General features: G+C 42.1%; 2 protein-coding genes and 4 gene segments (V, D, J or C); 2 read left to right on the plus strand and 4 right to left on the minus strand.

Moving 5' to 3' along the window:
- LOC117266943 (immunoglobulin lambda-1 light chain-like) overlaps positions 1-25,853 on the plus strand; it is a 46,374-nt gene extending 20,521 nt beyond the window's left edge. Inside the window, exons 3-4 of the mRNA XM_078175172.1 lie at positions 24,344-24,379; positions 25,277-25,853. Of these exons, the coding sequence (XP_078031298.1) occupies positions 24,344-24,379; positions 25,277-25,596 (356 nt within the window). The 3' untranslated portion in view covers positions 25,597-25,853. The remainder of the gene's footprint in view (positions 1-24,343; positions 24,380-25,276) is intronic.
- LOC144466974 (Ig kappa chain V-V region MOPC 21-like) overlaps positions 1-27,144 on the minus strand; it is a 96,972-nt gene that overhangs the window by 55,935 nt on the left and 13,893 nt on the right.
- LOC117266944 (Ig kappa chain V-III region MOPC 63-like) overlaps positions 1-27,144 on the minus strand; it is a 305,866-nt gene that overhangs the window by 49,379 nt on the left and 229,343 nt on the right.
- The window catches only part of LOC144466973 (Ig kappa chain V-III region MOPC 63-like), a 215,713-nt gene that overhangs the window by 40,202 nt on the left and 148,367 nt on the right, over positions 1-27,144 (minus strand).
- The window catches only part of LOC144466972 (Ig kappa chain V-III region MOPC 63-like), an 83,003-nt gene that overhangs the window by 31,469 nt on the left and 24,390 nt on the right, over positions 1-27,144 (plus strand).
- On the minus strand, positions 1,196-15,893 carry slc1a8b (solute carrier family 1 member 8b). Its single transcript, XM_033642381.2, has 11 exons — positions 13,586-15,893; positions 12,155-12,234; positions 10,747-10,962; positions 6,135-6,177; positions 5,794-6,007; positions 4,840-4,939; positions 4,085-4,318; positions 3,745-3,939; positions 3,531-3,665; positions 3,294-3,441; positions 1,196-2,018 (listed from the first exon to the last, which is right to left on the minus strand). Exons 1-11 carry the CDS (start codon positions 13,748-13,750, stop codon positions 1,872-1,874), a joined length of 1,677 nt encoding a protein of 558 aa, XP_033498272.1. The 5' UTR covers positions 13,751-15,893; the 3' UTR covers positions 1,196-1,871.

Genomic DNA, 27,144 nt, shown 5'->3' on the forward strand with positions numbered 1-27,144 from the left:
CTGTCAGAAACACACTCTATGAGGGTGGCATGAGGGCCTCATGAGGGCCGCATGAGGGACATCCTCCAGGTGGACCTGTGCTCACAGCCCAGCAGCTCAACTGGCATTCACCAGAGAGCACCAGAATTGGCAGGTCCGCCACTGGCGCCCTGTTCCCTTTACAGATGAGAGCAGGTTCACACTGAGCACATGTGACAGGCGTGAAAGAGTCTGGAGATGTTGTGGTGAACGTTATGCTGCCTGTAACATCATCCAGTATGACCGGTTTGGAAGTGGGTCAGTGATGGTCTGGGTAGGCATATCGTTGGATGAAATCCTCAAAGTGACTGTCAGATCTTACGCTGGTGTAGTGGGCCCTGGGTTCCTCCTGGTGCAGTGGGCCCTGGGTTCCTCCTGGTGTAGGACAATGCCCGGCCTCATGTGGCCAGAGTGTGTAGGCAGTTCCTGGACGATGAAGGTATTGATGCCATCGACTGGCCCTCTTGTTCCCCTGGCATAAAATCAATTGAGCACCTACGGGACATTATGTATTGGTGCATCTGACACCGCCACTGATGCCCTAATCCAGGTCTGGGAGGAGATCCCCCAGGACACCATCAGCCGACTCATCAGGAGCATGCCCAGATGTTGTCAGGAGTGCATACAGGTACACGGGGGCCACACACACTGAGTCACATTATGAGTTGGGAGTTGGATCAGCCTGTGATTTCAATTTTCTACTTTGATGTTCTGTGTGATTTTGAATCCAGCCCTCAGTGGGTTGATGATTTTGGTTTCCACTGACCGTTGTTGAAACATTTTGTTCTCAACAAATTACACAATGTACATCAGTAAAGGTTTTCAACTTGAATAACTTGTTTATCATGATCTGATGTGTGATTTGGTGTGTTCCCTTAATTTTTTTGAGCAGTGCATATAGAATGAAAGTTTGAATATATGGAATAAAACCATGAATGTATTTATTATGGATGATCTTAAGTATATTTACTGTCACAGCTTAATAGCTTTACGTAAAAGAGCTAAATGGTTGAAGTTAGCTGAGCTACTGCGCAATCTTTTTACATACCCCATTGTAAAAACAGAAGTACAGCCTTGGATACACAGACCTCACTGATCTAACATAAAACAGGACCATAAAGTTTTAAAAACATTTTTTGCTGAATTAAGTTTCAAATAAACCACTCACTGACAGGACTCAGAGTACAGCAGATTTTTTTTTATTAGAAAACAAGACAAAATTTAAACGACCGGTATAAAAACACAAATGTTCATCTAATTAGAATAGTGTACATATTTCTATAAATGCTGCTTTAATATCTATTCATAAATAGCTTATCTAACATAAAGGTTCACTTCAACAATATAATTGTGCTCGTCAGTCAGTTTTTGTTTACTTTCAAGTCATTCAAGTTTTATCGTCAAAACTGAGATTGTGTTAAGGCAACTCAAAACCTTGATCAAACTTCATGAGGACAGGCCTACTGTGAGTGTCTAACTGTCACCGCTGACTGATGAGTGCTAATCTCCATCTAATGCATGTCATCGCAACACATGATCGTGTCAGCAGATGCATTTAAAGTGTCTGTTTGGGATTTAGGTTACATGTGAAACTTCTGGAGCATCTCCCCACAGTCCAAACTGAATGAAGACATGCAGAATATCAAGTAATGAAGGTTTGTTTGTTTTCAGCATGGCACAGGCAAAATCCATTCAAGCCGCTAAACCCTGAAACCACAGTGCACTCAAACTTTGTTCTCCTTTAGAACAGAAACCTAACAGGATTTTGATGGTGATGGTCCCTTCGATCCAAAGAGGTGAATCTATGTGCTGTAGAAGGCATCATCCTTTGCTGTCCATCCTGTGAAAGTCTCTCAGACTTGGCAGAGGCTGTAGCAGGTCATAGGTTTCTCCAGCACGTTGTCTCCGTCCACTTCAAACACATAGTCACAGCGGTGTGCGATCAGAGGAACGTCTGACAACGCCACACTCTGGTTACCAAATGAGATGACTGTGTCTCTCTGTAGGGAAGAAGCCACCAACAGGACAGTTAGTTAAGATGTAAAAGTAGTAGAAAAAATATGTTCTTTAACCTTGATATGATACACCGTCGGTTGCCGTTATAGTTTAGTGATGCTCTGCAGCATCAGGGGGAAACAAGGCGGGACAAGAATGAAAGCTAAGGCGGTGAAAGTCCAAGTTGGGTGGATGAGTCCAACAAACACAGCTTTCACCCGGGAGAGTGGTGCTCGTGTCCTGTAAGATTATACAGCCAGACCCTGTTCTTTTTTTGCTAAACCCGACCACGCAAAAAAAAAAAAAAAAAACATCAATTCACTATACGCAAATTGTTGCACTGACGTAGTACGTTTATTTTGAAAGAGACTGTTTGTAAAGTTAAATTTACTGTGAAAACGGAAGTGTATTTTGAAAGGAGACAATGCACATAACAGGCAGAACTTGACACGGCGTCCCAGAACATCAACAACAAATGCACCCAGGTTACCTTCGTCGTATCTGGACGTGACCAAACGTCGATATGTGATGAGGTCGTAGTGAGAACGTGTTGCTTGAAGCATCAGTGGATGCAATTTTTGAGCGCCACAACCTCTGTGAAATGACTTGTTTTACAACTGGAATTTGATCTATGTGGTCTGATAACATTTTGACAGTCTAGAGGAGCCAGATGACAAAATAATTTTATCCCCTTTCAAGCTAGCAAAGGGCTGAACGAGAAGTTAGCTTCTTTGCCAGCGAAGTTTCTAGTGAGCTTGGTCTATGGTCAACAAGGTGGAAGATCTGGGTAATATTATAACTTTGAACTTCACGTGCTACTGAGCAGCTTTTATAAGAATGAACGGGGCCTCGCCTCCAATGCTTTATCCAATTCTTTTTATACATCCATCATCTAGCACCATTGTCAGATCTAAATTTGTGTTTGACCTTGCTTTATCACCAAATACCCTAAAAAATGATGATATTCTCATCACCCTCAGCTGCAAATGTTAGCATGCTAACATGCTAAACTAAAATGGTGAACATGGTTAACATTAAACCTGCTCACGTCAACATGTTAGCTATGTCACTGTGAGCGCGTTAGCATGGTCACAATAGCATTTAGCTCTAAGCTCTGTTGTGCCCAAATACAGCCTCATAGAGCCGCACTCAAAGTTGCAGACTCCAAGACTTGTTTTGCCAAAATTCTAATTTGATAGTTGCTTTTAATATTTAATGTCAAATACTGCTAAATTGTGCACGTGCATGTCAACCTCAGCAAACAGAAATTGTCCTTTTACCCGGTTTGGGCCACCTCCATTATTGGCAGCAGTAGTGGTAGCACTGGCTTCAGTGGCTGCTTTCTCAAAGTCCTTCTTACATAAATGAGCCATGATCCCGGCAGCTAAGGCATCACCAAGAACGTTGATCATCGTCCGGAACCGATCACTGAGAATGGGAGGAGAAAAATAATTTACACAATGCTGCAGCAGCCCCGCTTATGCTTTATGTCGTACAGTCATTTTTGTGAGACTCACAGAACCCAATCAATGGCCACAATCAGCGAGATGTCAGCAGGCGGCAACCCCACAGAGGTCAGGACAATCACCATGGTAACCAGGCCTGCTTGAGGTATTCCAGCTGCCCCGATGCTGGCCGCTGTTGCCGTAATACTGATGAGACAAGAGCCGCGATGTTAGAGGTGTAAAATGAACTGGTTGTTAACACAAAGAACTCAGTGTTTATCCTCACCTGATAGTGACCAGCTGACCAAAGTCCAAGTCATACTCATTGACCTGTGCGATAAAGATGGCCGCCACTGCCTCATACAGGGCGGTCCCGTCCATGTTGATGGTAGCTCCCACTGGCAGCACGAAGCGAGCGATCTGCCGGTCCACTCCGCAGTTCTCCAGGAGACACTTCATGGTGATGGGCAATGTGGCGGAGCTGCACAGGAAGAGAAGGAGGAAATGGTCAAGTCAGGGTAAAATGACCTTCTAGAACTGGTAGGATGTTCTTACAGTACATATTTTAAAGATTAAAAAAGCGAGAACCAAGACGCTGGGCTACATCTACCAGAAATCTTTATTACCTTGATGAGGTGGCGAGTGCGATGACGAGAGCCTGCAGCAGCCCTCTGATGTAGGGGAAGGGGTTTTTGCGCGTGAAGAAGAAGTAGAAGAGAGGCAGCAGGATGAGGCCGTGCACAAACAAACCAGACAGCACCGTGATGAAGTACATGCCCAGCTTCTCTCCCAGGTGAGCCGGGTCATGCATATCTAGGATCTTTCCCGCCACGAGGAACACAATGCCGAAGGGGAAGTACCTGCGTGGAGGAGAGGATGATGATGACACCCTGCATTTCAACACTTGAAACCTATGGAACTGTATGACAACATTTTGGCATAGGCTCCTTCCTGCTCTAACAGGACAGTGCTAGTGTGCTCAAAGCCAGGTCCACAAATAAAGGTTTTCCTAGTCTGGTGTGGAAGAACTTGACTGGCCTGACCTTAACCCCAGCCAACACCTTTGGGATTAATGGGATCGCCGACTGTGTGCCTTTTCTGGCCTTATCCTCCAGCACCAGTGCCAGCACGCTAATGCTCTTGGGGCTGAATGGGAGAAAATCCCTGCAGTCATGCTGCAGAGGTGTGTTGGCTGTTACAGCAGCAGATTAATGCTTTTAGAATGAGACGTTTGCTCCTGAGCAGAAGCAGTGAGGACACTTGCCTCTCTGAGTTGTTGTGTGAGATTTATTCTTAGACGTAATCCGGCTCTACCCCGTGAAGTGTGTGGTGTTGTCTGTCTTTTTTTGGCGCATGTGTGAGACACAAAGTGCAATCTTACCACATGGCAGCGTTAATAATCTTCATGACGCACTCGTTGATGCACTGGCACACGTTGACCAGTGGCGCTCCACGTTCTCCCATCTTCCCCAGCAGCAGACCTGAGAACAGACATTCACATGTGAGTTTGTAGTACGTGTAAAAGGGCTTATAAGTGCTTAATTAGTGGTTTATAAATCATTATAGATCAGATGTTAGCCATTGATAAGAACAACTTTTAGCAGGTTGTGAAAAGTCTCTGGTTGGTTATCATGTCTGCAGTCAACAATGATAGTAAGTCTAACTAAATCAGTAACTCCAGCACAATCTTGATGTTCTTTACTACATTTCAACAGGAAATATTTCACTTTTTATTCCACTAGAGCTGTTGTAACTATTACTTCAGTGGCTAAGATTTTAAATAAAATAAACAGAATGCATCGTTAAAGATGAGACAAACTGGTTCTCAACCTTTTTAGCTGTGACCCCTTACAAAAAAAGTAAAGTCTCGTTTAGCCTGTATAAGGACCTGCAATACAGCGCTGCAGTGCCATCTGTGTCTGATTTACTATTAATATTTACTAATTAGAATCCATTACTATCCAATACTCCTGCAGTGTTCCAAATTACCAGCTTGACCAGCTTTAACAGTATAATAATATTAAATATATCAGTTACAGGCGGGCAATTTTTCTGCAGAGTGAGCACCTTAACCTCTGGGACTCTAAGCATATTTGGCTGATTAAACTCCTGTACTTTTACTTAAGAATTATTAAAATGATAAGCTTATTATCTACAAAAAGCTTCATCAAAGTCAGCTCATCTTTGTAATTGACTAAAAAGCCAGTGACAACCAGTTATTGCTTACAACATATACACCATTTATGATGACCTATTAGAAAGCAGTATCATAAAGATTAAACTTAAAAATAAGGGTTAGAGTTATGTGATGTTTTCTGTGATATAATGAGCTCACCCATGGTGGCCGAGAAGATGACAATCCCCAGTACATTCATGCCCTTGCTGGTGCTCGGGATGATTTTATACTTGATGTCAGGAGCAGGGGTGATCTCCAGGAAGACTGGGTGGCCCAGTCGAGGGTTGTGGTAGTCGGGCATGACGTACACGTAGTTGGCCTGAGAGTCAGCTACATCAGAGTTCTGTACAATAGGTACCAAATCTGTTCGGTACTGGAGTGGGATGAATGAGAACAACCACGGAGGTTTGTTAATATGTGTTATGGATTTTTTGAACATTGAATTAATTTGCAGTATTGAAGAATTGATTAGGATTTTTTTCCTCTGTTTGTCTGCTCACCTGCTGAAAAGTTGCTTCAATTAGATTTGACGGGATCATGTTCCTGTTAGAGACAATGTACAGACAAATATATCAGATCGTGTTTGCAGCCTTTCAAATATATCCTATTTGGATATTTTTATTGCTAAAATTCAGTGCATAAGAGAGCTTAAGGCTTTAGTGTACGTTATATTTTGAGGGTCAAAATTCACTCTTGAACTTGGAAACAGCCATTCTCGTACTCTACTTAAGCTAAATTTGAATTACTTGTGCTTAATTGAATATTTACACTTCACGTCACTTTATACTTCTCATCCCCTTCATTAAAAATTTAACTTTTACATCACTTCATCCATTTGACCATTGTAATTACTTTACAAATAAAGATTTTACATGGTAGACAGATCGACTTATAAAAATACAATTCATTGTTGCAAATGAAAAGAGCTACATTAGCTCTACCTTGACGAGCTCCAACAGTAAAACGCTACCTACATACTAATGCATCAGACATCTCTGATTCAATAATATTTTACATTAAAGCACAACACTCAAATTAGCATTTTGCTGCATGGACCACTTATTTTAAGCTTCAGCTACATTTTGTTGGTAACAACTACGTATTAACTAACATTTTCAAGGCAGATTTTTAATTAAGCGGAGGTAAGGGACTCAAGTCACATGACTTGACTCGAGTCGGACTCAAGTCAGAAATTTGAGGACTTGAAACTTGACTAACTGAAAGTCTTGACTTGACTTTGGCTTGGTATTCATGACTTAAAGAAGAAGAAGTAATACTTTATTAATCCCTGAGGGGAGGAGGCTACCCATGGACAGGCGACCCGAACAGTTTGGGGTTCGGTGCCTTGCTCAAGGGCGCCTCGGTGGTGCCCAGGCGGCAAACTGGCACCTCTCAAGCTACCAGTCCAAGCTCCATATTTGTTCTGGACAAGGACTTGAGCTGACGACCTTCTGGTTCCCCAGACTAGAGACTTGACTTAAACTTAAGACATATGAGTTGAAGAAATTGACTTATTTTTATCAGTTATTTGCATTTTTCTAGACATTGTGATGTTTTGTTTTTGAAACATGATTGGATGATTTTTACTGCAATGCAGCTATCATGAAGGAGGCCAGTCCAAAAACAGTAAAATCTGGATTCAAGGATTATGCTGCCACGTAAGAAGAGATCAGCGGTATGTAAGCAGGTCTGTAGGCCTGTATCTGCAGGTCAAAAATCATTGGCACGACCACCACAACAGATAATGGAGCGATATTATAATCTCAGATCCCCATTCTCCGTTGTTGTTCATTTATGAGGTGTTATCGAATGCCACAAAATGTCAGATATCAGTAAAATTTTAAGCAGGCTGCCACACTTTGATAACGTTGAAAATAAAACTCAGCTTTTCATGACCACTGTCTATCATCAGAATTTCATGTGACTTGACTTGTGACTCACCATAGTAGCACTAACTCGCTTGAGACTTGAAGGTTAAGACTGGAGAATTGTTTGAGATTTGCACATAAATAACTTACTCCCACCTCTGAACGTTAAACGTATTTCTATTATGCAGCAATGCCACTTTTACTTAAGTAAATCACAGCAATAAAATAAACTCCAACAAAACCAGAGGGAGGCCTCACATGTGGTGGAAGGTGCTCGGGGACAGCCAGTATCGTGCACTGGGACTGTATTAATACACAATACGTCAGTGACACTGAACACAGGCAGCAACAAACCAGCCACAGCTCACTAAAATAATCAGGTTTAAGAAGAAGGTATTAGTGGATCTCTGACATGAATGGCCCTGCAGTAAGCCTGGGCACACACACCAGACTGCAAGCTCTCTCTTATGCAGCGTAACACTGCACAAGGAGCTTCTTAGAAAGTGCAGGCTTAACAGATCACAATTAAGTGTCTCCCTATTCTTAGCCTACCTGCTGCGTAAGACTGACACTGCAGTTATTGTGTAGGCACATTTTTTCTTTTACCTTAATTTAATGCTGACAGTGAAGGTAAAAACTGAGATTCTGATTTGTGTTTGCATGTGTAATAACAAACTGAAATGTGCTACCATTTAAGTTGTCTTATTGCAATTTTTAGAGTTAACTAAATGTTAGCCGAAACCACACTGTCAAAGGTTTACTCGCTGGGACTGTCATGATTCCTGACTTTGTGTTGTCTTTGCTGTGATAGTTATTGTCAGCTGCCAGGGCTCACCCTGATCCCTTGAGATTTTGTGATTAGGGAGCTTCCTGTTTCTGAGGAAGCACACAGAGGTCACAATGTCTGAACTGGATCTGTAATGGATTTAATTGGTCTGTAAGGTTTTTCGTCAACCGTTTAAGGGTATTACGCAGCAAAGCCTCATCATGGAAAACAACACTAATAAGGCGGAATGGGAAAATCTGTCTATCAGGAGGGAGGGATTTGAGGGTGGGCAATACTTTTTCCAGCCATCAGATCTTAAGGTCCAAAAATAGCAGAGACCCCAAGTATATCTTTGTGTTTCTACCTACGAACACGCAACAAATGGAAGAAAATCTGTTTACCGGGAAAGCCTGATTTGGTTGTCCGTTACTTTGACAGAATGCTGTAAAGTCTCACAACCTGCTCTTACGAACGATTAGGAGGAAGAGCATCTTAGGCGAGCTTTAATACTATTAGTTTTTAGCAAAGGCAGTCTGGAGCTCCACCACTTGGGCCAAACTGGAATATCTCAACAACTATTTGATGGACTTCCACAAAATCTGGTACAGATATTCTAACCCAGTCACCAGAGTACCAAAACTCAGTCCCAATTAAATGCCCAGTCCTGGTGTGGCTATACATTTTGACAAATAAAGGCCTGTCTCAATTAGACGCCAAGCAGTTAATTGTTTTTGTAGAAGTTCTTTGGCTACCTCAAATTACGTGTCCATTCCTCGATTACCCTGTAAGTTATTTATATTCCTTTAGTCCCTAAGGGTCCTCAGATCAAAAGAAAATAAAGGGGTTTTCATGTAAAATTAATCCAAGTCACAGGATAAAGTGGTGTTGTGTCGGTATGTCAGGTGCCTCGAGTGCCGTAACTAGTTCTGATGCGCTGTCTGTCAGAGCTAGATCGAATTAATGATTCATAATTGATACATTATCTAAAGCCTAATTCTAAACAAGTAATATTCATACTGGTTTAAATAAACATTTTGATTGTATTTCCAGATCTGTGCTGAGCAACAGTTTTGTGTGAAAGGAATTAAAGGCCTGTCCCAAATATAGGCCTGTTGATGTCAGTGATTTAAGCAAATAATAGCCCGGGCTGCTAATTAATGTTTGCATTGTACATTTCTATAAACCACAGATACGTAACATTTGTACATTATTATGTGGCAGATATGCTGATACTCTATGTTTCTTCAAGTTTCAACAATGCTGTGGTTTACCCTTTGGTCATGTGACACAAAAACCACTTGGTTAGAAAAGATCATGTTTTGGATAAACCCCCAAGCCACTTTTTCAGCAGGAAACCAATGTATATGGGTATTTAGTAGAGTTGTTGTTGGTTTCAGGCCCAAATCTTGCCATTTTTGTGCAAAGTATTTGAATTCTACATGTTGTGTTATAAACAGGCTATGCACTGTGACTAGTTCAAAGTCAGCCATTGCAATGGAATGTTGCTATTGGCTGATCTGGTGGCAGTTTTCGTCACCAATCACCCCCCACCTCACCCCTCACCCCTCACTCCTCCATGCACGAAGAGGGGACGGCAGTTTAGACCCTGTAATCACCTGTCAAGCCTACTTATACCTCAACCTTTATCTGGCAGTGCTCCAAGCCTAAACGCATGATCGCATTAACTCATGCTGAAACTTTAGCACGGATCCAAATCAACCTGCCTGATTCAGACGATGATTTGTATGACAGTCTGTTAAGTTACTTTAGAATAACTGTTTTTGGTGCCACAGTCATGGCTGGAAATGCTGCCAAAGACTGCTCTGTTGTTTGTTTCTCTCGAACAGTGATCTGCAGTGCATAGGTGTGACGCCATCCACCATCCCCTCCGACTTCTGATGACTAAGCCAGCTCATATACATCTAATCAGAACTACGTCACTTGAGGAATGTTGAAATGATTTGTAGGAATCATACAAACGTAACCATATATCCAGGGTGTGTAGAAACATACAGTGAAAATCTTTTCTTCTGGCAACTGGGCCGCATATTCATGGTGCCCCGAGGATGAATCTTTCATGACTTTAATGGTCTCCTGACCTTTGGTGCCACCAGCAGGTTAAAGTTTTCACATATCCAGTGATATATCTTTACATCAACAAAATGGATTGGCACCAAAGTTTGTGTAGACATTCTCAGTTCTCAGATGATGAATCTTAATGACCTTGGTGATCCCCATGACAGTTTCTCTGTTAACATTGCGAGCATGATAGCATGCTGATGTTAGCATTCAGCTCAAAGCCGGCCGCGCCTAAGTACGTACATCCTCACAGAGCCGTGCGGCTGTAAGCTCTTGTTCATCATGTACAGAGGGATTATACTGAATCATGTCAGAGGTCAGGTACAGAGCTGGGAGGGACTCAGCACCCTTGCTGGGGGGCACTTCAGTGTGATAGCTTTTGTGTCTGTCAGTGTTTACCTGATGAGGTCCAGCAGGGCGTCAGCGGAGGTCATAACAGGCCCTGAACTTGAATGGTGGCCTTCTTTCTCCGAGCCCGTTCCCGGGTGAATGATGAGCACCAGCACGATACCGACGATGACAGCGATGAAGGTCGTCCACAGGTAGTAGGTGATGGTCAGGACTCCCAGCCGACCGCTTGCCTTTGTGTCCATGGCTGACAGGCCGGACATAAGACTGTACAGTAAGACAGGACGATTAACTCTGGTTTAAGCTGGGAAATCCTCAGTTTTATGTCATTTCCCAGACCAGAATCAAAGTCAACATCTTGTTTGAGCAGTGTTAAACTGTGCCATGTGAACCACCAGGATCACCCAGACTTCCCACTTCTGTGAAGACCCCTCCATTCCACTAGACGTCCCTACATGTTTGTACTTCTGTGTTTGATCTTATGTTGCAAATGCTAACTGGAGGTTTGTCAGCTTGATTGAGCTACACCGAGGCCCAGTGTGCTCCGCCCATAAATACCTTCCGACTTTCGCATTCAATCTCTCTTCCCTCACGGGCACAGCTGCTCTTTCTTTTGGTTACCCCAGACATTTCCACACACCCATACATACACAGTTGATGACTGACTTACATGTTTTTTTTTGATTGTTATGTTACCTTTTAAAATAAATATGCCTTTCTCTTTTGTCTGGTCTCCTATCTTTGTTTTCACCTTTGAACCAGGTTGTAACATGTCTAAAGAAATATTGTCTCCCAAATACCTAGCCCCCATAGGCAGGTATAACCACCCACCTATCAAACAAAAAGCCATTGAAATATGTATACAGGATTTATTTTAAGCTTCTGTTACTTGTTTTTTTAGAGCCACACATGGACTGGCAGTACATTGCTGAACTTATCTGCCCCCACCCCAACTCCTGACCCCCTCCCCGGTTTTATCCTGTTTTATATTTGTGCACATTTTATATTGCTATATATGTGTGTGTTGTTCTTTTATTTTGTACCGCACCAATTGATCAACTGTGGTTGTTTTCAGTATAGTGAGAGTATACCCACTTCCTCCTCTGTAATCAACCAATTCACCTGGCAGTGCACCCACATCAATTACCACTACACTAACGCTCTTTTTTACTGAGGAGGGTTTGGGCTCATACCAACTAGTAGCCCTAGTATAACCCATGTGGGGCCCGCCTGGGTAAATCCACTCATGTTGGCAATTGGATTGGGGCCAATACGGAACACGTGGACAGTCCCATATAGGGCCCATTTTTCAGTCCATTTTCTACCCCCATGTTCCCCACATACAAATGTTGGCCGGGTAAAAAGTGACAGCTTTAATATACCAGCTTCAAAACACTGAAGCTGTTTGCGACTGTATTTCACCAGGGTCTGGACCAACACGGGTGAGGACGTTCCTTACCTGGAGGTGATGAGCGGCAGAATCAACATCTTCAACATCCTCATCAGCAGTTCTCCAGGGAAGGAGAAGTAGATCTTTGCCTGCGTGAGAGAGAAACACCTGAAGCAAACCTTATTTCTAGATCAGTAAAGACCAAATCACTTTAGCTTGCATTTTTATTTGCCTCATTTAAGTGTAACAACATACTAAAGAAGTTTTTTCCCACAACTGCTCTGAAAAGTCACTCCAGCTGTGAATGTGTCCCTTTGTTGCAGCATGGTATTTGCGTTTCACAGATTCTGCCTTTGCTCAGCAGGTTTCCACGCTGTATGTTTTGTGGGCTGCTGCCAGCGCACAAGGTTACATTGCTGAGCACACTGGACCATAATCATCGAGTCAGCCTCTGCCAACACACATAAGCTACCCGGTCCATTTGAAGCGTCTTACATCACAATAAAAGTAATGCCCAGAGCTCATGTAGCCTTTAGACGGACATTTAAATGTATACTGTGCAGGAATTGTCAGTTAGGCTGCTGTTTGTAAAGAAGTATCGCAAGTGAAAATTAGCATGTATGCTAATCCCAGACTCACTCATCTGTTGTTACCTTAGAGTCAGCAGTTTATACATAGCGGGTCCTCTCTCACAGAGTCTGCCATGTAGTTCTACAGTAGCCCACAGTGAACAAATCAAAGACTGGCTCTAAATAGGATCACTCATATGTTTGCATTTTTGCTCCGGCCATTGACCCGTGGGTGAACTTTCCCTTTTGCAACTTCGCCGCTAGATGCTACTCCCTACACACTGGACCTTTTAAAATAAGCTCATCACACAAATAATATAAACCTGCAATTACTGATTTTTTGGCTACTAGTGTAACCAAGCTGTAAACAACACTGACCATCTTTTGAGTTGATATGGCTACCTTGTTTGCAAATATTTACACATTCAGCAGTTACATAGCAACATTACATTTTGAGCTGTGTTTGAGGGCCAATATTCACTCTCCTTTTAGCTCTGTTTTTGGTCTCCACCGACCACTGGGAGGAAATATTTGGCTTTTTAGCTGCCATGTGCTTTGCTATGTTCGCAGACTTTGTCGGTGTGCTGTTTAGTGCTGAGCAGTGTATTTTTAGAGCTTTTTTTGATGGGAGCAGCTGAAAATGAGGCTACACCTTCCACATACAAGTAAACCATTGTTAAGAAAAAAATATTTATATAGCCACTTTATTTCTGCGCTTACCCTTCTGCACTCTCGCTATTACATAACTGGCTTTAAATACAGCATCAGTGCATAAACAAAAGTGAACAATAGAGGATTAATACATTCCATCCTGAGTGCTGGTTTGCACACAGTGGTAAAAATCACACCCATTCTATCACGTGATAATATATATTGACAGACTTTAAGATCCAGTCACACTGCCTCCTGTTAAATTCCCATCCACCCGTACCTGTGTGGAGAGGTTGAGCGTCCTGAGGACAAATCCAAGCACGCATCCCGTCACTACAGCGAAGACCGAGAGCGTCAGCAGGCCATTCCTCTTGCAGTAGTCCCGCACGTACTCCCTGACTTTCAAAATTGTCCTGCTCCTCAGCATCTTCTTCAACCATTCCATAATGATTCAGGCTCAACTCGTATCCCAGTGGGCCCCCCCTCCCCCCTGAGTGACTGCAGGTATCCGAATCTCCTGAGTGAATGAGGTAGATGAGTGTGTATCCCACAGGATCCAAGGGATGTGATCAAATGTGGGTCCTGTCTCACACTGAGGAGCTCGTCTAGACTCCAGAGAGGAAGTGTTGACGGACTGGTCCCAGGTAAAGCATTGCCTAAAAGGATTATCCCTATCCCATGCTATCAGAGGCTCCTCTCAGGCTTATTAAAGAGGCTCAGCCCTGATTAGCTCCTCCATTCATAGGTCATTATGAGTTATTACTACCCGCCTCCCACTTATCCCATTCATAAAACAGGTGCTTGCACTTTGACCTCTGTGACTTGAAACACCAACTTTTGCCGCCTACGTCCTCCAGTCCATCATGTTTTGGATTCATTTGACTGGATGACACTCACAAAACAAAAAATATTAATAGTATTTATAAATAGGAGAAATCTAAAAAAGTAAAAAGCATTTGATTAAATGATCACTGCTACACCTGTTGCTTTCTCAGGACATGATAATGGTGGATTTTGATTTCACTAGGAGTCAGTGAAGGAGTTGCACTGTATGGGCAGGATTACCCAAGGGTCAGAGGTCATGAGTAAGACACCAGCATCAGTCCTCTGTGTTCAGAACATGCCATGACACTTGTCCTTTGATCTCACCGTGACGTCGGGCTGTGTCGTCCGTTCAGAGAACAGGGCGGGCACTGAGAGGCCTTAACGTCAGGACTGTGCAGTTTAATCGGCAAATAATGCCTTGTTGGCCCAAACAAGCAGCCTCAAAGGAATTTGGAGGTGTCGGCGTAAACCTAAATCCTGCAGGCTGACGAGAAGGATGCGTTTACAGTCTGCAATGAGACAAATGATCACTGCCACGCTAACCTGCTGTGCACTTTTATTTCAGCAGAGTTAAATCACAAAAACATGGAACCTGATTTATTTATTCATGTAGCCTGTGGCTAATAGGAAAATAATGGGTGGGATATCAGCTACAGTACCAAGAGCGCTGGTAACAGAAATCATGGCATGCAATGGATATTAGCTGCCTAAGTTGTGTCTATGTCTAATCTCACGTGTTGTTTGCATGTCTTGTTAATTCTGTAGTCGACCTGCGTCTGCTGTCGTCACAGCGTCTATGCTGACCTGTGAACGGATCCAAAGTTGACTCTCTCCTGTCCAACAATGTCTGCCTACGTCACCTGTAACCAATCCAATAACATTTAATCCTTGTCTTGAACAATGCAAGCAGCAAGTTCAACAGCCGCAACTACAGGGACACATGCAACATATTTGCCTCTGTTTTATCTATCAAGTTTTCCTGCTAAATCTTTAAAAGCAATAAACCCCCAAATTAGTTTAAAGGTCCAGGATTTAGGAGGATACGTGGGCAGAAATGGAATATAATGTAATAAGAATGTTTTCTTTAGTGTATAATCATCTGAAAATAAGAAACACTTTGTTTTTGTAACCTTAAAATGAGCCAATTATAACATAATGGGGAGCAAGTGCCGAGCCATGTTGCACTGCCATGTTTCTAAGGCAGCCCAGAAAGGACAAACCAAACTCTGGCTCTAGACAGGACCATTAGTGCTTTCACATCTGCCACCATAGTTAGCAGCCCCTCTGCAACATGCCGCATTAGTGAGGCACTGAGTGTTATCATGAAACGGTTGTATTCAGTGTTTTTAGCAGGTGGCGAGTTAGCGGCCCTTCTATGATAACCTGAACAGCGTCAGAAAAGCTAATTTTCGACATGAAACTGCTTTATTCAGCATTTTTACCAGTTTAAATCACTGGGTCTGATTGCTTTAGAGAGGAAAGGATTTGGCTCATGGTAAAACCTCCTGAACAATGAAGCCTGAATTCTAACACGGAGTTCAACCTCGGCTCACAGGAGAAGTTTCAGCTGATTGCAATCTGCAATCCTCATCTGCGAGATATCACTAAATCTTACATGTTACACAATGTGCTTGGTGAGGTTACTGTCAGCTCTGTGTTCAGTGGTCTGTGTCAGAGTCTCTTCCTCTTCAGCAGCTGCAGTCGGTTTCTGCTGTAACAGCTCAGTGTCTCTGCAGTCTGACTGAGGGAGGTTTTTGTATGACGACAAATCACTGTGTGAACACCCAAGCACTGTCGATGTAGTGTGCACTCTGACAGTAATAAACTGCTGCATCTTCAGTCTGAACTCCACTGATGGTCAAAGTGAAGTCAGAGCTGCTTCCACTGCCACTAAACCGAGCTGGTGTTCCTGATTCACGTGTGCTCACATATTTTATTACGAGCTTTGGAGGCTGTCCAGATTTCTGTTGGTACCAGTGCATATAATCTCCATTATAAACATCTTGGCTGGTCTTACAGGTGAGAGTGACAGTGGATCCTGGAGTAAATGTCACCACTGGAGGCTGAGTCACAGTCACCTGAGCGCTGCATCCTGCAGACAAAAACAAATCATTCATTTATCAGCAGAAATCAATGAGAGAAAAGGCAGCACATCATGTTTGAAATGTTGCTGAGTGAATGAACCTGTGAAACAGCAGCAGGCCAGCGTCCAGATGAGGATGGTGATGAGAGTCATGGTGCTTGTGCTTTCTGCTGTGTTGACTGACACATCTGAGTCCTGCAGTGTTGAACTCACAGGACTATAAACCTTCTCACTTCACTGGAGGATCAGCTGACCATGCAAAGCCGCCTCTCTATGGAAATCATTTCTCTGCTCTCAACAGACTCAAGGCAACGTGGGACACAAAATCAGGAGGAATACTGCTTGGATTTACACCATCTATCATCTTAATGGAAAAGAAGAAAAGATTTATATTACAAGTGCAGTTGAGGATTTAAGGACAAGTTTGTGTTCACTGTGCTTGCTATGATATGTCTGTTTGTCTGCCTTTCATTTACTCACAGGGTTTAATGCAGATAAATTATATGTTTATATTCATTTTAATATTAGTTTGAAATCATTATTATTTAAAATGCATCATGGGTATTTGACCATGTATTACCTGATATAAAACTGTGAAGAAAAATGACTTTTTTTTACAAACAGACTGTAATCATTTCTCTGTCAGGTGTAGAAAAGTAAAGAAAAACTCAAGAAATAATCTTTATTTATACAATATTTTCATTCCATGTCATTAAAGAAGCTTTATAGATTCAGTAAAGTTTAATTTTCTCTCTGTAATTATAAAAATCAGAGAGTATTTTCAGTGGATAGATGCTTGTTCACAGTGCAGGAGGTTTTTGTACGGCCACTTAATGAGTTTGTATCACTGTGGTACACTTTTGGTGGAGGAACCAAACTCGTCGTTGACTGTAAGTACCAGAGATTTTATTTCATTTAATTCAATATATAGCTGATAGAACTATTTTTAAGTATTGAATGATCCTCTGATCAAATTAAGTGTTTGTACGTTTATGATTTTTTTTGTTATTTGATCAATCTGATGAGAAGTTGTAGAAACCAAAATTATCTCAGCATTTTCTTTGAATTTAAAAAGAAAAACCATGAAATAACAATTTTCTTATCTTTTTCATAGTAATATTGAATTTTTTGTCTCTTAAAAAATGTTTCAAAGTAACAGTTGTTCAAGCCAGACCTTGAACCCTCAAAAAAATTACTAGATTTTGTTTTTTATTCATTGATTTGGAAATTTAATTTCTAAAAATTGAATTATAATCTGATGTGGATTCTGTTAAACACAGAGATGTTTTTCTCAGTAAATGCAGTTTATCTTTGTGTTCACGGTTCAGTCATTTTCCATGTAGTGAAAAGGAAGTGAAAGAGACAGATGACAAAGGTTTTAACTGTATTCACATGAGTGTTTCAGCTCTGTCAGTTTCAACAGAAGAAAATCATCACAGGGACGAGTTATTCACTGTCACACATTATGAAACACATATGAAGATGTCATCAATAATCATTATCAATCAAGCTTTTTAGTCTCACTTGAATCATGTGGCTGATGGTCTGATACTGAGTGATTTATGAGTGCAACAGCAGCACAAGTTATTCTGTTTGATTTGATCAAATGTAAGAAATGAGCAGGATGTGATTTTTCTTTATTACCAAGCCTTCACTCTCATTCCTTTGTCTTTTCTCCCCCCTCTCCTCCCCCCTCTCTGTCTCCTCCAGTGGGTGTGGTGCGGCCCACCCTGACCATCCTCCCCCCCTCCAGAGAGGAGCTGCAGCAGGACAGTGCCACACTGGTGTGTGTGGCCAGCGGGGGCTTCCCCTCAGCCTGGAGGCTGGGCTGGAAGGTGGGGGGCAGCAGCAGCTCCTCAGGGGTGTCACACAGCCTGGAGGTCCTGGGGAGGGACGGCCACTACAGCTGGAGCAGCACCCTGAGCCTCCCTGCAGACCAGTGGAGGAAGGCGGGCTCAATGAGCTGTGAGGCCAGTCTGAATGGACAGAGCCCTGTCACTCAAAGCCTGGACCCTGACCGCTGCTCAGAGTAGAGAAACAACAGAGTCTCTGCTCAGTCAAATTCTGCTTTTACAAACAAATCCAACCTGCTGTAATTAACATGTGATCTGCTGCCATTCTGCTTTCATGTGACTTCATGTCTTTATTTCAACATTTATACATTGTTACAGTCACATGCTGTCGTCTTTGAGGTTTTGAAACAGAAATAAATATTTCATGCACTTATGTCTGGTGGTCCTTTTTTGTTCTTTCATTTCTTAAGTGTGGATGAAGTTAAAATGAATCATTGCTGGGTTTGGTTAAATATCTGCTGCTGCTTCTTTCATGGAGGAACAAAAACTGCATTGAAACCTTTTGCTGGGGAAAAGTATAGAAATCTATTATTAAAGTAAAACATGCACTGAAATAATAGAAAAAAAGCATCAACACTTTAATTCAAAGAAATAAAGAATATTATTGTCAAGAAAATCACAGCAGCATAAGATTTGTAGTCGTAGTTATGTTTGGCTGACTGACTTCAACATCACTGTTAAGAACATGAGTCAGAAATATTCTACTGAGAAAGGTTAGACAGGTATAGTGTTATAATATTAAAGCTGTACAGCAAAGAAATGACCAAGTTATCCTGGTAATATGATAATATAATAATCATTTTGTATATTACAAACTCTTCATACATGAGGACTGTCCAAATGAGTCCTTTTTACTGTGTTTGGTTGATTCATGTTTGAATTTGTAAAGAGTTGGAAGAACAGCAACCAAGCCCCTGAGTACCAACATTTCTATCAGGATTACAGCAGCAGCTGGTGAAATCATAACAAAAACTGGGAAAAGTTTATGAGATAGAGTTAACAGGAATATTCAGGAGCTTGTTAGTTTGGGCCCAACACCCAAAAATGGGATAAGAATGAAAGTGTATAAAAAATATATGAAATATGCCAGTGTGGGGAATATATAGTGTGTGCTTGGTGAGGTTACTGTCAGCTCTGTGTTCAGTGGTCTGTGTCAGAGTCTCTTCCTCTTCAGCAGCTGCAGTCGCTTCCTGCTGTAACAGCTCAGTGTCTCTGCAGTCTGACTGAGGGAGGTTTTTGTACGGCGACAAATCACTGTGTGAACACGGGGCCATTATGAACACTCTTACAGTAATAAACTGCTGCATCTTCAGTCTGAACTCCACTGATGGTCAAAGTGAAGTCAGAGCTGCTTCCACTGCCACTAAACCGAGCTGGTGTTCCTGATTCACGTGTGCTCACATGTTTTATTAGGAGCTTTGGAGGCTGTCCAGATTTCTGTTGATACCAGAACATCCGACCTCCATAACTATCTGTATAAACAGCTTGGCTGGTTTTACAGGTGAGAGTGACAGTGGATCCTGGAGCAGATGTCACCACTGGAGGCTGAGTCACAGTCACCTGAGCGCTGCATCCTGCAGACAAAAACAAATCATTCATTTATCAGCAGAAATCAATGAGAGAAAAGGCAGCACATCATGTTTGAAATGTTGCTGAGTGAATGAACCTGTGAAACAGCAGCAGGCCAGCATCCAGATGAGGATGGTGATGAGAGTCATGGTGCTTGTGCTTTCTGCTGTGTTGACTGACACATCTGAGTCCTGCAGTGTTGAACTCACAGGACTATAAACCTTCTCACTTCACTGGAGGATCAGCTGACCATGCAAAGTGTCTGTATGAAAATTTTCCACCATGAGAAAGAAGAAAATGGACATTGGATGAAGAACTGTCACTAAGTTTCTCACAACTTTTTCACAGTTGATCCAAATATTCCAAAACACAGACATTTATTGAGGCCCGCTGTGACTGATACCATATTCATGTGTTAAACTTTAGAATCTTATGAATATCAACTAATGATTAAAAGCTGTTTAAGTTCATTTTTGCTACATGTGTGTTCAGTGTTGTGTGATGGAGGTTTTTGTACTTCTTAACCAGCTTCAATCACTGTGTCACAAATTGAATAGACGGACTAAAATCATTATGATAAAAAAATGTTGTAGTGATAAATAACATGATGAAGTTTTCTGGACTTTTAATCTGTGGACAGTGTTCAGACATTAACTGGTTTGGAGACTTCCACTGAGTTTCCTTTCTGTGTTAATGGACTGAAAATCACAGAATAGATTCTTTTTGTTCATGTTTTGTGCAGCTGTCAGTAGAGACACTGTTAAATATGTTTTGATATCAGTGAGTCCAAGCAGAATGTAACTTTCCCAGCTTCCTCATAAAGAGACTGAATGAAGTGACAAGAATATAAGTTTCAAACTGTATATGGAAGAGCGTCTGTGAGTCTGTTTCAGTTTGATTTACATTCATTGTGGTTCTGCTTGATGACTCTTGTGTTGTGTTCTCTGGACCAGTTATCCTCATCGCAGTCTCTTCACCAACCCTCTGCACCTGCAGCAGGCCGTTTTCACTTCAGTCAAGTCAGTAGAGGCTACATCTCCCTGTGGACTGATGAAGAACATGGAGAAACTTTTGACTCTCTGTTCGTCATCTCTCTGCTGTTTCTGCCTTTGAAAAGTTTCTCAAAGGTCTTTGTGTTCATAAATAGATGCAGGCTGCCCTCTGCTGGCTGTCCAGGTTCACAACAACTTCATCTTCACATGAGACTGATTTTGTATTTGATCCTCAGGTCTTTTTATGATCATGTGCATCAGTTTGTTCATCCATATGCTTTAGTAGGACTCAGGGGAAGTCAGGAGTCAGGGTCCACTTGGATGCCCCTATAGTAGATAAAACATCATAATGTACCATCTGCTGTGACCCAGTTTGCAAGGAACCATTTCAGTGGAGAAAACGAAATGCAGTGCCTTACAGGCTTCCTTACATGCTAGAAAACGTTATCTGTTTGTCATGTCCTGCAATGAAGTTTTCTGTCTTCAAGTTTTAACTCATCCTATCTTTACTACTTTTGCCCGCAGAGTGGCAGACCGGGGTGGTGGTCCCCATCTTCAAAAAAGGGGACCAGATGGTGTGCCCCAACTATTGGGCTATCACACTGTCGATTGTCGAACCTCAGATTCAGGAGGAGCAATGCGGTTTCCGTCCTGGCCTTTGAACAGTGGACCAGCTCTTTACCCTTGCGAGGCTGCTGGAGGGGTCATGGGAGTTTGGCCATCCAGTCTATATGTGCTTTGTGGACTTGAAGAAGGCTTATGACCGCGTCCCCTTGGGGGGTCTTGTGAGGGGTACTGCGCGAGTATGGGGTGCCAGGCTCGCTGCTACGAGCCATCTGGTCCCTGTATGACCAAAGTGAGAGCTGTGTTCGCATACTTGGTGTAAAGTCAAACACATTCTCGGTGGGTGTTCGCCTCCGCCAAGGTTGTCCCTTGTCACTGATCCTGTTTGTGATTTTAATGGACAGGATCTCGAGGCACAGCAGGGGGTCGGAAGGGGTCCGATTTGGGGACCCCAGAATTGCGTCTCTGCTTTTCGCAGATGATGTGGTTCTGTTGGCTCCATCACACTGTGACTTCCAGCATGCACTGGGGCGTTTTGCAGCCAAGTGTGAAGCAGTTGGAATGAGAGTTAGCACCTCCAAGTCTGAGGCCATAGTTCTCTGCCAGAAACCGGTGTATTGTCCTCTCCGGATTGGGGGAGAGTTACTGCCTCAAGCGAGGGAGTTCAAGTGTCTCGGGGTCTTCTTCACGAGTGAGGGTAGAATGGAGCGTGAGATGGATCGGCGGGTCGGTGCGGCTTCTGCAATGATGCGGGCGCTGCGCTGGTCTGTCGTGGTGAAGAGGGAGCTGAGACGGAAGACGAGGCTTTCGATTTACTGGTCCATCTACGTCCCAACCCTCACCTATGGTCACTACCTCTGGGTAGTGACTGAATAATGAGATTGCAGATACAAGCGGCGGAAATGAGTTTCCTCTGTGGGGTGGCTGGGCTCAGCCTTAGAGATAGGGTAAGGAGCTCAGACATCGTCCAACTGGAGGCCCCTGGGCAGACCCATAACATGCTCGAGGGATTACATGTCTTGTCTGGCCTGGGAACACCTTGGGGTCCTCCAGGAGGAGCTGGTTAGCGTTGCTGGGGAGATGGACGTCTGGGGTGCTTTACTCAGCCTGCTGCCCCAAAGACCCTGCCCCAGATAAGCAGATGAAAATGGATGAATGGATCTTTACTACTAAGGGTTTTTTATGGATTGCCTGCATTTTTAAAGGAATAAGAATCTGTCAGAGGAGTTTTATGTAGTCAATCAAATTCATGGTTTATGTTAAAATAAATGATGTCATTTGTCATGATCCTGGGTTTTTGTTTATATTCTGTTATCCTATGGACTTTGTTTTGGAGGTTTCTGTTTGTGTTCCTTGTTTCATGTTCATCATTCATGTTTAATCTGCTTCCTGTTTGATTTTGTAGATTCTCTCCTCATGTGCCGTGTCTGCTTTTACTTCCTGTCTCTGTGTGTTTTCCCGCCTGTTTTCTGTCACACCTGTCTCGTTAGTCCTTCCCTGTTCCAACAGTCTTCCCTTCACACCTGTTCTGTATGAGTCTTGTTTGCTCCACCCTAGTGTTCCCGTCCACATCCTTGTTGTTGGCCAATCCCCATTTCCCTCCTCTCTGTGGGAAATGAAACCCTTTGGATTCATCATGTAAATACAAATGTCAGTATTGTTTGTAAAACTGTAAAATACTTCAGGTTTAAAAACACACATTAACAACACATTTTGTTGTGCTTGAGCAGGCAACCTTTCTCTCAACTTTTGACAATATTTGTGAAAAGAGCATCATGTAGTGTGATTACATTTATAAGAATCTTTTTTCATTAATATATCAGTGTTAGTGTGTAGTGTGTGCTTGGTGAGGGTACTGTCAGCTCTGTGTTCAGTGGTCTGTGTCAGAGTCTCTTCCTCTTCAGCAGCTGCAGTCGCTTCCTGCTGTAACAGCTCAGTGTCTCTGCAGTCTGACTGAGGGAGGTTTTTGTACGGCGACAAATCACTGTGTGAACACGGGGCCATTATGAACACTCTTACAGTAATAAACTGCTGCATCTTCAGTCTGAACTCCACTGATGGTCAAAGTGAAGTCAGAGCTGCTTCCACTGCCACTAAACCGAGCTGGTGTTCCTGATTCACGTGTGCTTACCAATTTTATTAGGAGCTTTGGAGGCTGTCCAGATTTCTGTTGATACCAGTACATACAATAAGTACCACGACAAGTTCCAACAGCTTGGCTTGTCTTACAGGTGAGAGTGACAGTGGATCCTGGAGTAAATGTCACCACTGGAGGCTGAGTCACAGTCACCTGAGCACTGCATCCTGCAGACAAAAACAAATCATTCATTTATCAGCAGAAATCAATGAGAGAAAAGGCAGCACATCATGTTTGAAATGTTGCTGAGTGAATGAACCTGTGAAACAGCAGCAGGCCAGCGTCCAGATGAGGATGGTGATGAGAGTCATGGTGCTTGTGCTTTCTGCTGTGTTGACTGACACATCTGAGTCCTGCAGTGTTGAACTCACAGGACTATAAACCTTCTCACTTCACTGGAGGATCAGCTGACCATGCAAAGCCTCCTCTCTATGGAAATCATTTCTCTGCTCTCAACACACTCCAGGCAACGTGGGACACAAAATCAGGAGGAATACTGCTTGGATTTACACCATCTATCATCTTAATGGAAAAGAAGAAAAGATTTATATTACAAGTGCAGTTGAGGATTTAAGGACAAGTTTGTGTTCACTGTGCTTGCTATGATATGTCTGTTTGTCTGCCTTTCATTTACTCACAGGGTTTAATGGAGAGAAATTATATGTTTATATTCATTTTAATATTAGTTTGAAATCATTATTATTTAAAATGCATCATGGGTATTTGACCATGTATTAACCGATATAAAACTGTGAAGAAAAATGACTTTTTTTTTTTACAAACAGACTGTAATCATTTCTCTGTCAGGTGTAGAAAAGTAAAGAAAAACTCAAGAAATAATCTTTATTTATACAATATTTTCATTCCATGTCATTAAAGAAGCTTTGTAGATTCAGTAAAGTTTAATTTTCTCTCTGTAATTATAAAAATCAGAGAGTATTTTCAGTGGATAGATGCTTGTTCACAGTGCAGGAGGTTTTTGTACGGCCACTTAATGAGTTTGTATCACTGTGGGTCACTTTTGGTGGAGGAACCAAACTCATCGTTCACTGTAAGTACCAGAGATTTATAATTTCTACAAATAAATATGATACCAAATTTTGCTTAAGAAATGCCATAAATTATGAAATTATGATGATTATTTTATTTTTTATCTATTTTGTGTGTTTCATTGAGCTTGATTGATATCACAGTTTGGAAAAAACTAGAGATATTGTTGTACTAGAGATAATTTTATGGTTAAATTTACGTCACAAAACTTGAATTTCTTCTTATTTGGTTTTCAATTTAACTTGTGTCAAACCAAATGTGGCTGCTCAACTTGTCTGAGGGACATTTTACTGCTCAGTAAATTAATGTGTTTTCTTATTTTGGGATTTTTACATTCACACAGTTGTTAAAATGAAATCTAATATGATGTTTATAGATATAATTGAGTTTATATGTACATACAGTTAAGCTGTGGTTTGTGTTCACAGTTCGTTAGTTTAAAGTGGTGAAAACGAAGTGAAACAGACAGATGACAAAGTCTTAAACTGGACACAGATGTTACATTTTGTTCCACCACAAAGTTATTTATTGTCACACATTATAAAGCAGATACAAAAGAAAATCATACAAAGTTATTCAACATTTAAATTCCATGTACACATAATTAACGTTGCAATATATTGTCTATGATGTAGATATTTTTGATGAGTGCCACAGATGAAGATTTATTACTTTCGAAGCCAAAATGACATCAAGTTTTCTAATTTAGTTTTATTAATCAAAGCCTCATTTCCTGTCATGTCTCAGCTCCTCTCCTCTGTCTGATCACAGTATGGTGCACACAGCTGATCCACAGCAGTGTTAACCTCTGTCATGTATCATAACTGTGTCATGTTCAGCTGTCTGTCCTACAGTGGAAGTTAATCTGCTCCTTGTGTGTCTCTGCTCTATCCTCCAGCTGGCCCCATGGTCAGGCCCTCAGTCTCTCTGCTTCCCCCCTCCTCTGAGCAGCTCTCTGGGGGCTCGGCCACGCTGGCCTGCCTGCTGACTGGCTACTCTTCTCAGGGAGCCGTGGTGAGCTGGGAGGTGGACGGTACAGAGGTGACAGAGGGGGTCCTGAGCAGCTCAGAGGAGGAGAAGAGCGGACGCTACAGCAGCAGCAGCACCCTGAGCCTGAGCCAAGAGCGCTGGATGTTAGGAGAGCTGTACTCCTGCAAGGTCCTCCATCATGGCCACAGCCAGATCCAGTCCCTCCGCAGGAGCCAGTGTGAGGGCTAGAGGGACTGGCTGAAGCCCAGGACAGGAGCTGTGTGTGGGGGGAGCAGGAGGAACACACCTGCTGCTCTGATCAATCTGAGTTTGAATGTTTGTAGAGGAAACTAAAGCTTTGTGTGACAGAGAACAACACTGCTGTAAAGTGTTGGACAACAACAACTTAGAGAGGAATGTGTGGAGCTCAGCAGCTAGATGTGAGTGTGCTTCATAACTGTCATGTTGATGACTGATGTTTTTGCTAATAAAGCTTTCACTGATAAATATCTTCATCAAGTGTTTGGTCTTTAATCTCATGAAGAGCAGAAAGAAATGAAATGCTTTCATAACTTCATCTGATACTCCTCTCTGTGGGAAATGAAAAGCTTTGGATTCATCATGGAAATATAAATATCATTATTTTGTCTTTGTATTTGTAAGGAACTCAAAATTATATAGTGATATAAAAAAGAAACCATTTTTTATCATCAACAAAACCTCAAAAACATTTGTGGTTCAAATATGTGATCAAGCAACAGTAAATGTGAACACAACGTAATGTGGTGTTGAAACATATTTTATATTTCTAAATAAGATGAATGTTTTGTGCAGCTGTCAGTAGAGACACTGTTAAATATGTTTTGATATCAGTGAGTCCAACCAGAATGTAACTTTCCCAGCTTCCTCATAAAGAGACTGAATGAAGTGACAAGAATATAAGTTTCAAACTGTATATGGAAGAGCGTCTGTGAGTCTGTTTCAGTTTGATTTAGATTCATTGTGGTTCTGCTTGATGACTCTTGTGTTGTGTTTACTGGACCAGTTATCCTCATCACAGTCTCTTCACCAACCCTCTGCACCTGCAGCAGGCCGTTTTCACTTCAGTCAAGTCAGTAGAGGCTACATCTCCCTGTGGACTGATTAAGAACATGGAGAAACTTTTGACTCTCTGTTCCTCATCTCTCTGCTGTTTCTGTCTTTGAAAAGTTTCTCAAAGGTCTTTGTGCTCATAAATAGATGCAGGCTGCCCTCTGCTGGCTGTCCAGGCTCACAACAACTTCATATTGACACGAGGTTGATTTTGTGTTTGGCCTTTGGCTCTTTTCATGATCAGCATGTCTGTTAATCCAGATGCTTCAGCTGTGACACTGGAAGACTCAGAGAGGTCGGGGGTTGGATCATGTTCAAAATGAACACTGTTAAATTGCTAACTGGAGACCACTATGGTAGATTAAACATAATAAAGTGTCCTCCAGTGAACAAACACAATGCAGTGTCATATAGGCTGCTCTACAAACTACAAATCTTTCTATGCTTGATTATCCTCTCCATTTGAGATTGAATGAAAAAAGCTAAAAACATTATTCCTGATTTAATCTGAGCTAATGTAATTTTTTCTGTTAATGTTTTTGAATTGATTACTTGCATGGTTTAAGATTTCTTTTTAAGGTCTAATAGTCCCTTTGAGGGATTTTAATTATTCAGTTGAATTCAGGGCTAAACCCCAAAGTTGTGTTTATGGATAAATAACACCGACCTCTCCCAGTTCAAATCACTAATCAATACTCACCTTTT

Source organism: Epinephelus lanceolatus, chromosome 15 (assembly GCF_041903045.1).
Source record: "Epinephelus lanceolatus isolate andai-2023 chromosome 15, ASM4190304v1, whole genome shotgun sequence".
In the NCBI taxonomy this organism is placed as follows: domain Eukaryota; kingdom Metazoa; phylum Chordata; class Actinopteri; order Perciformes; family Serranidae; genus Epinephelus; species Epinephelus lanceolatus.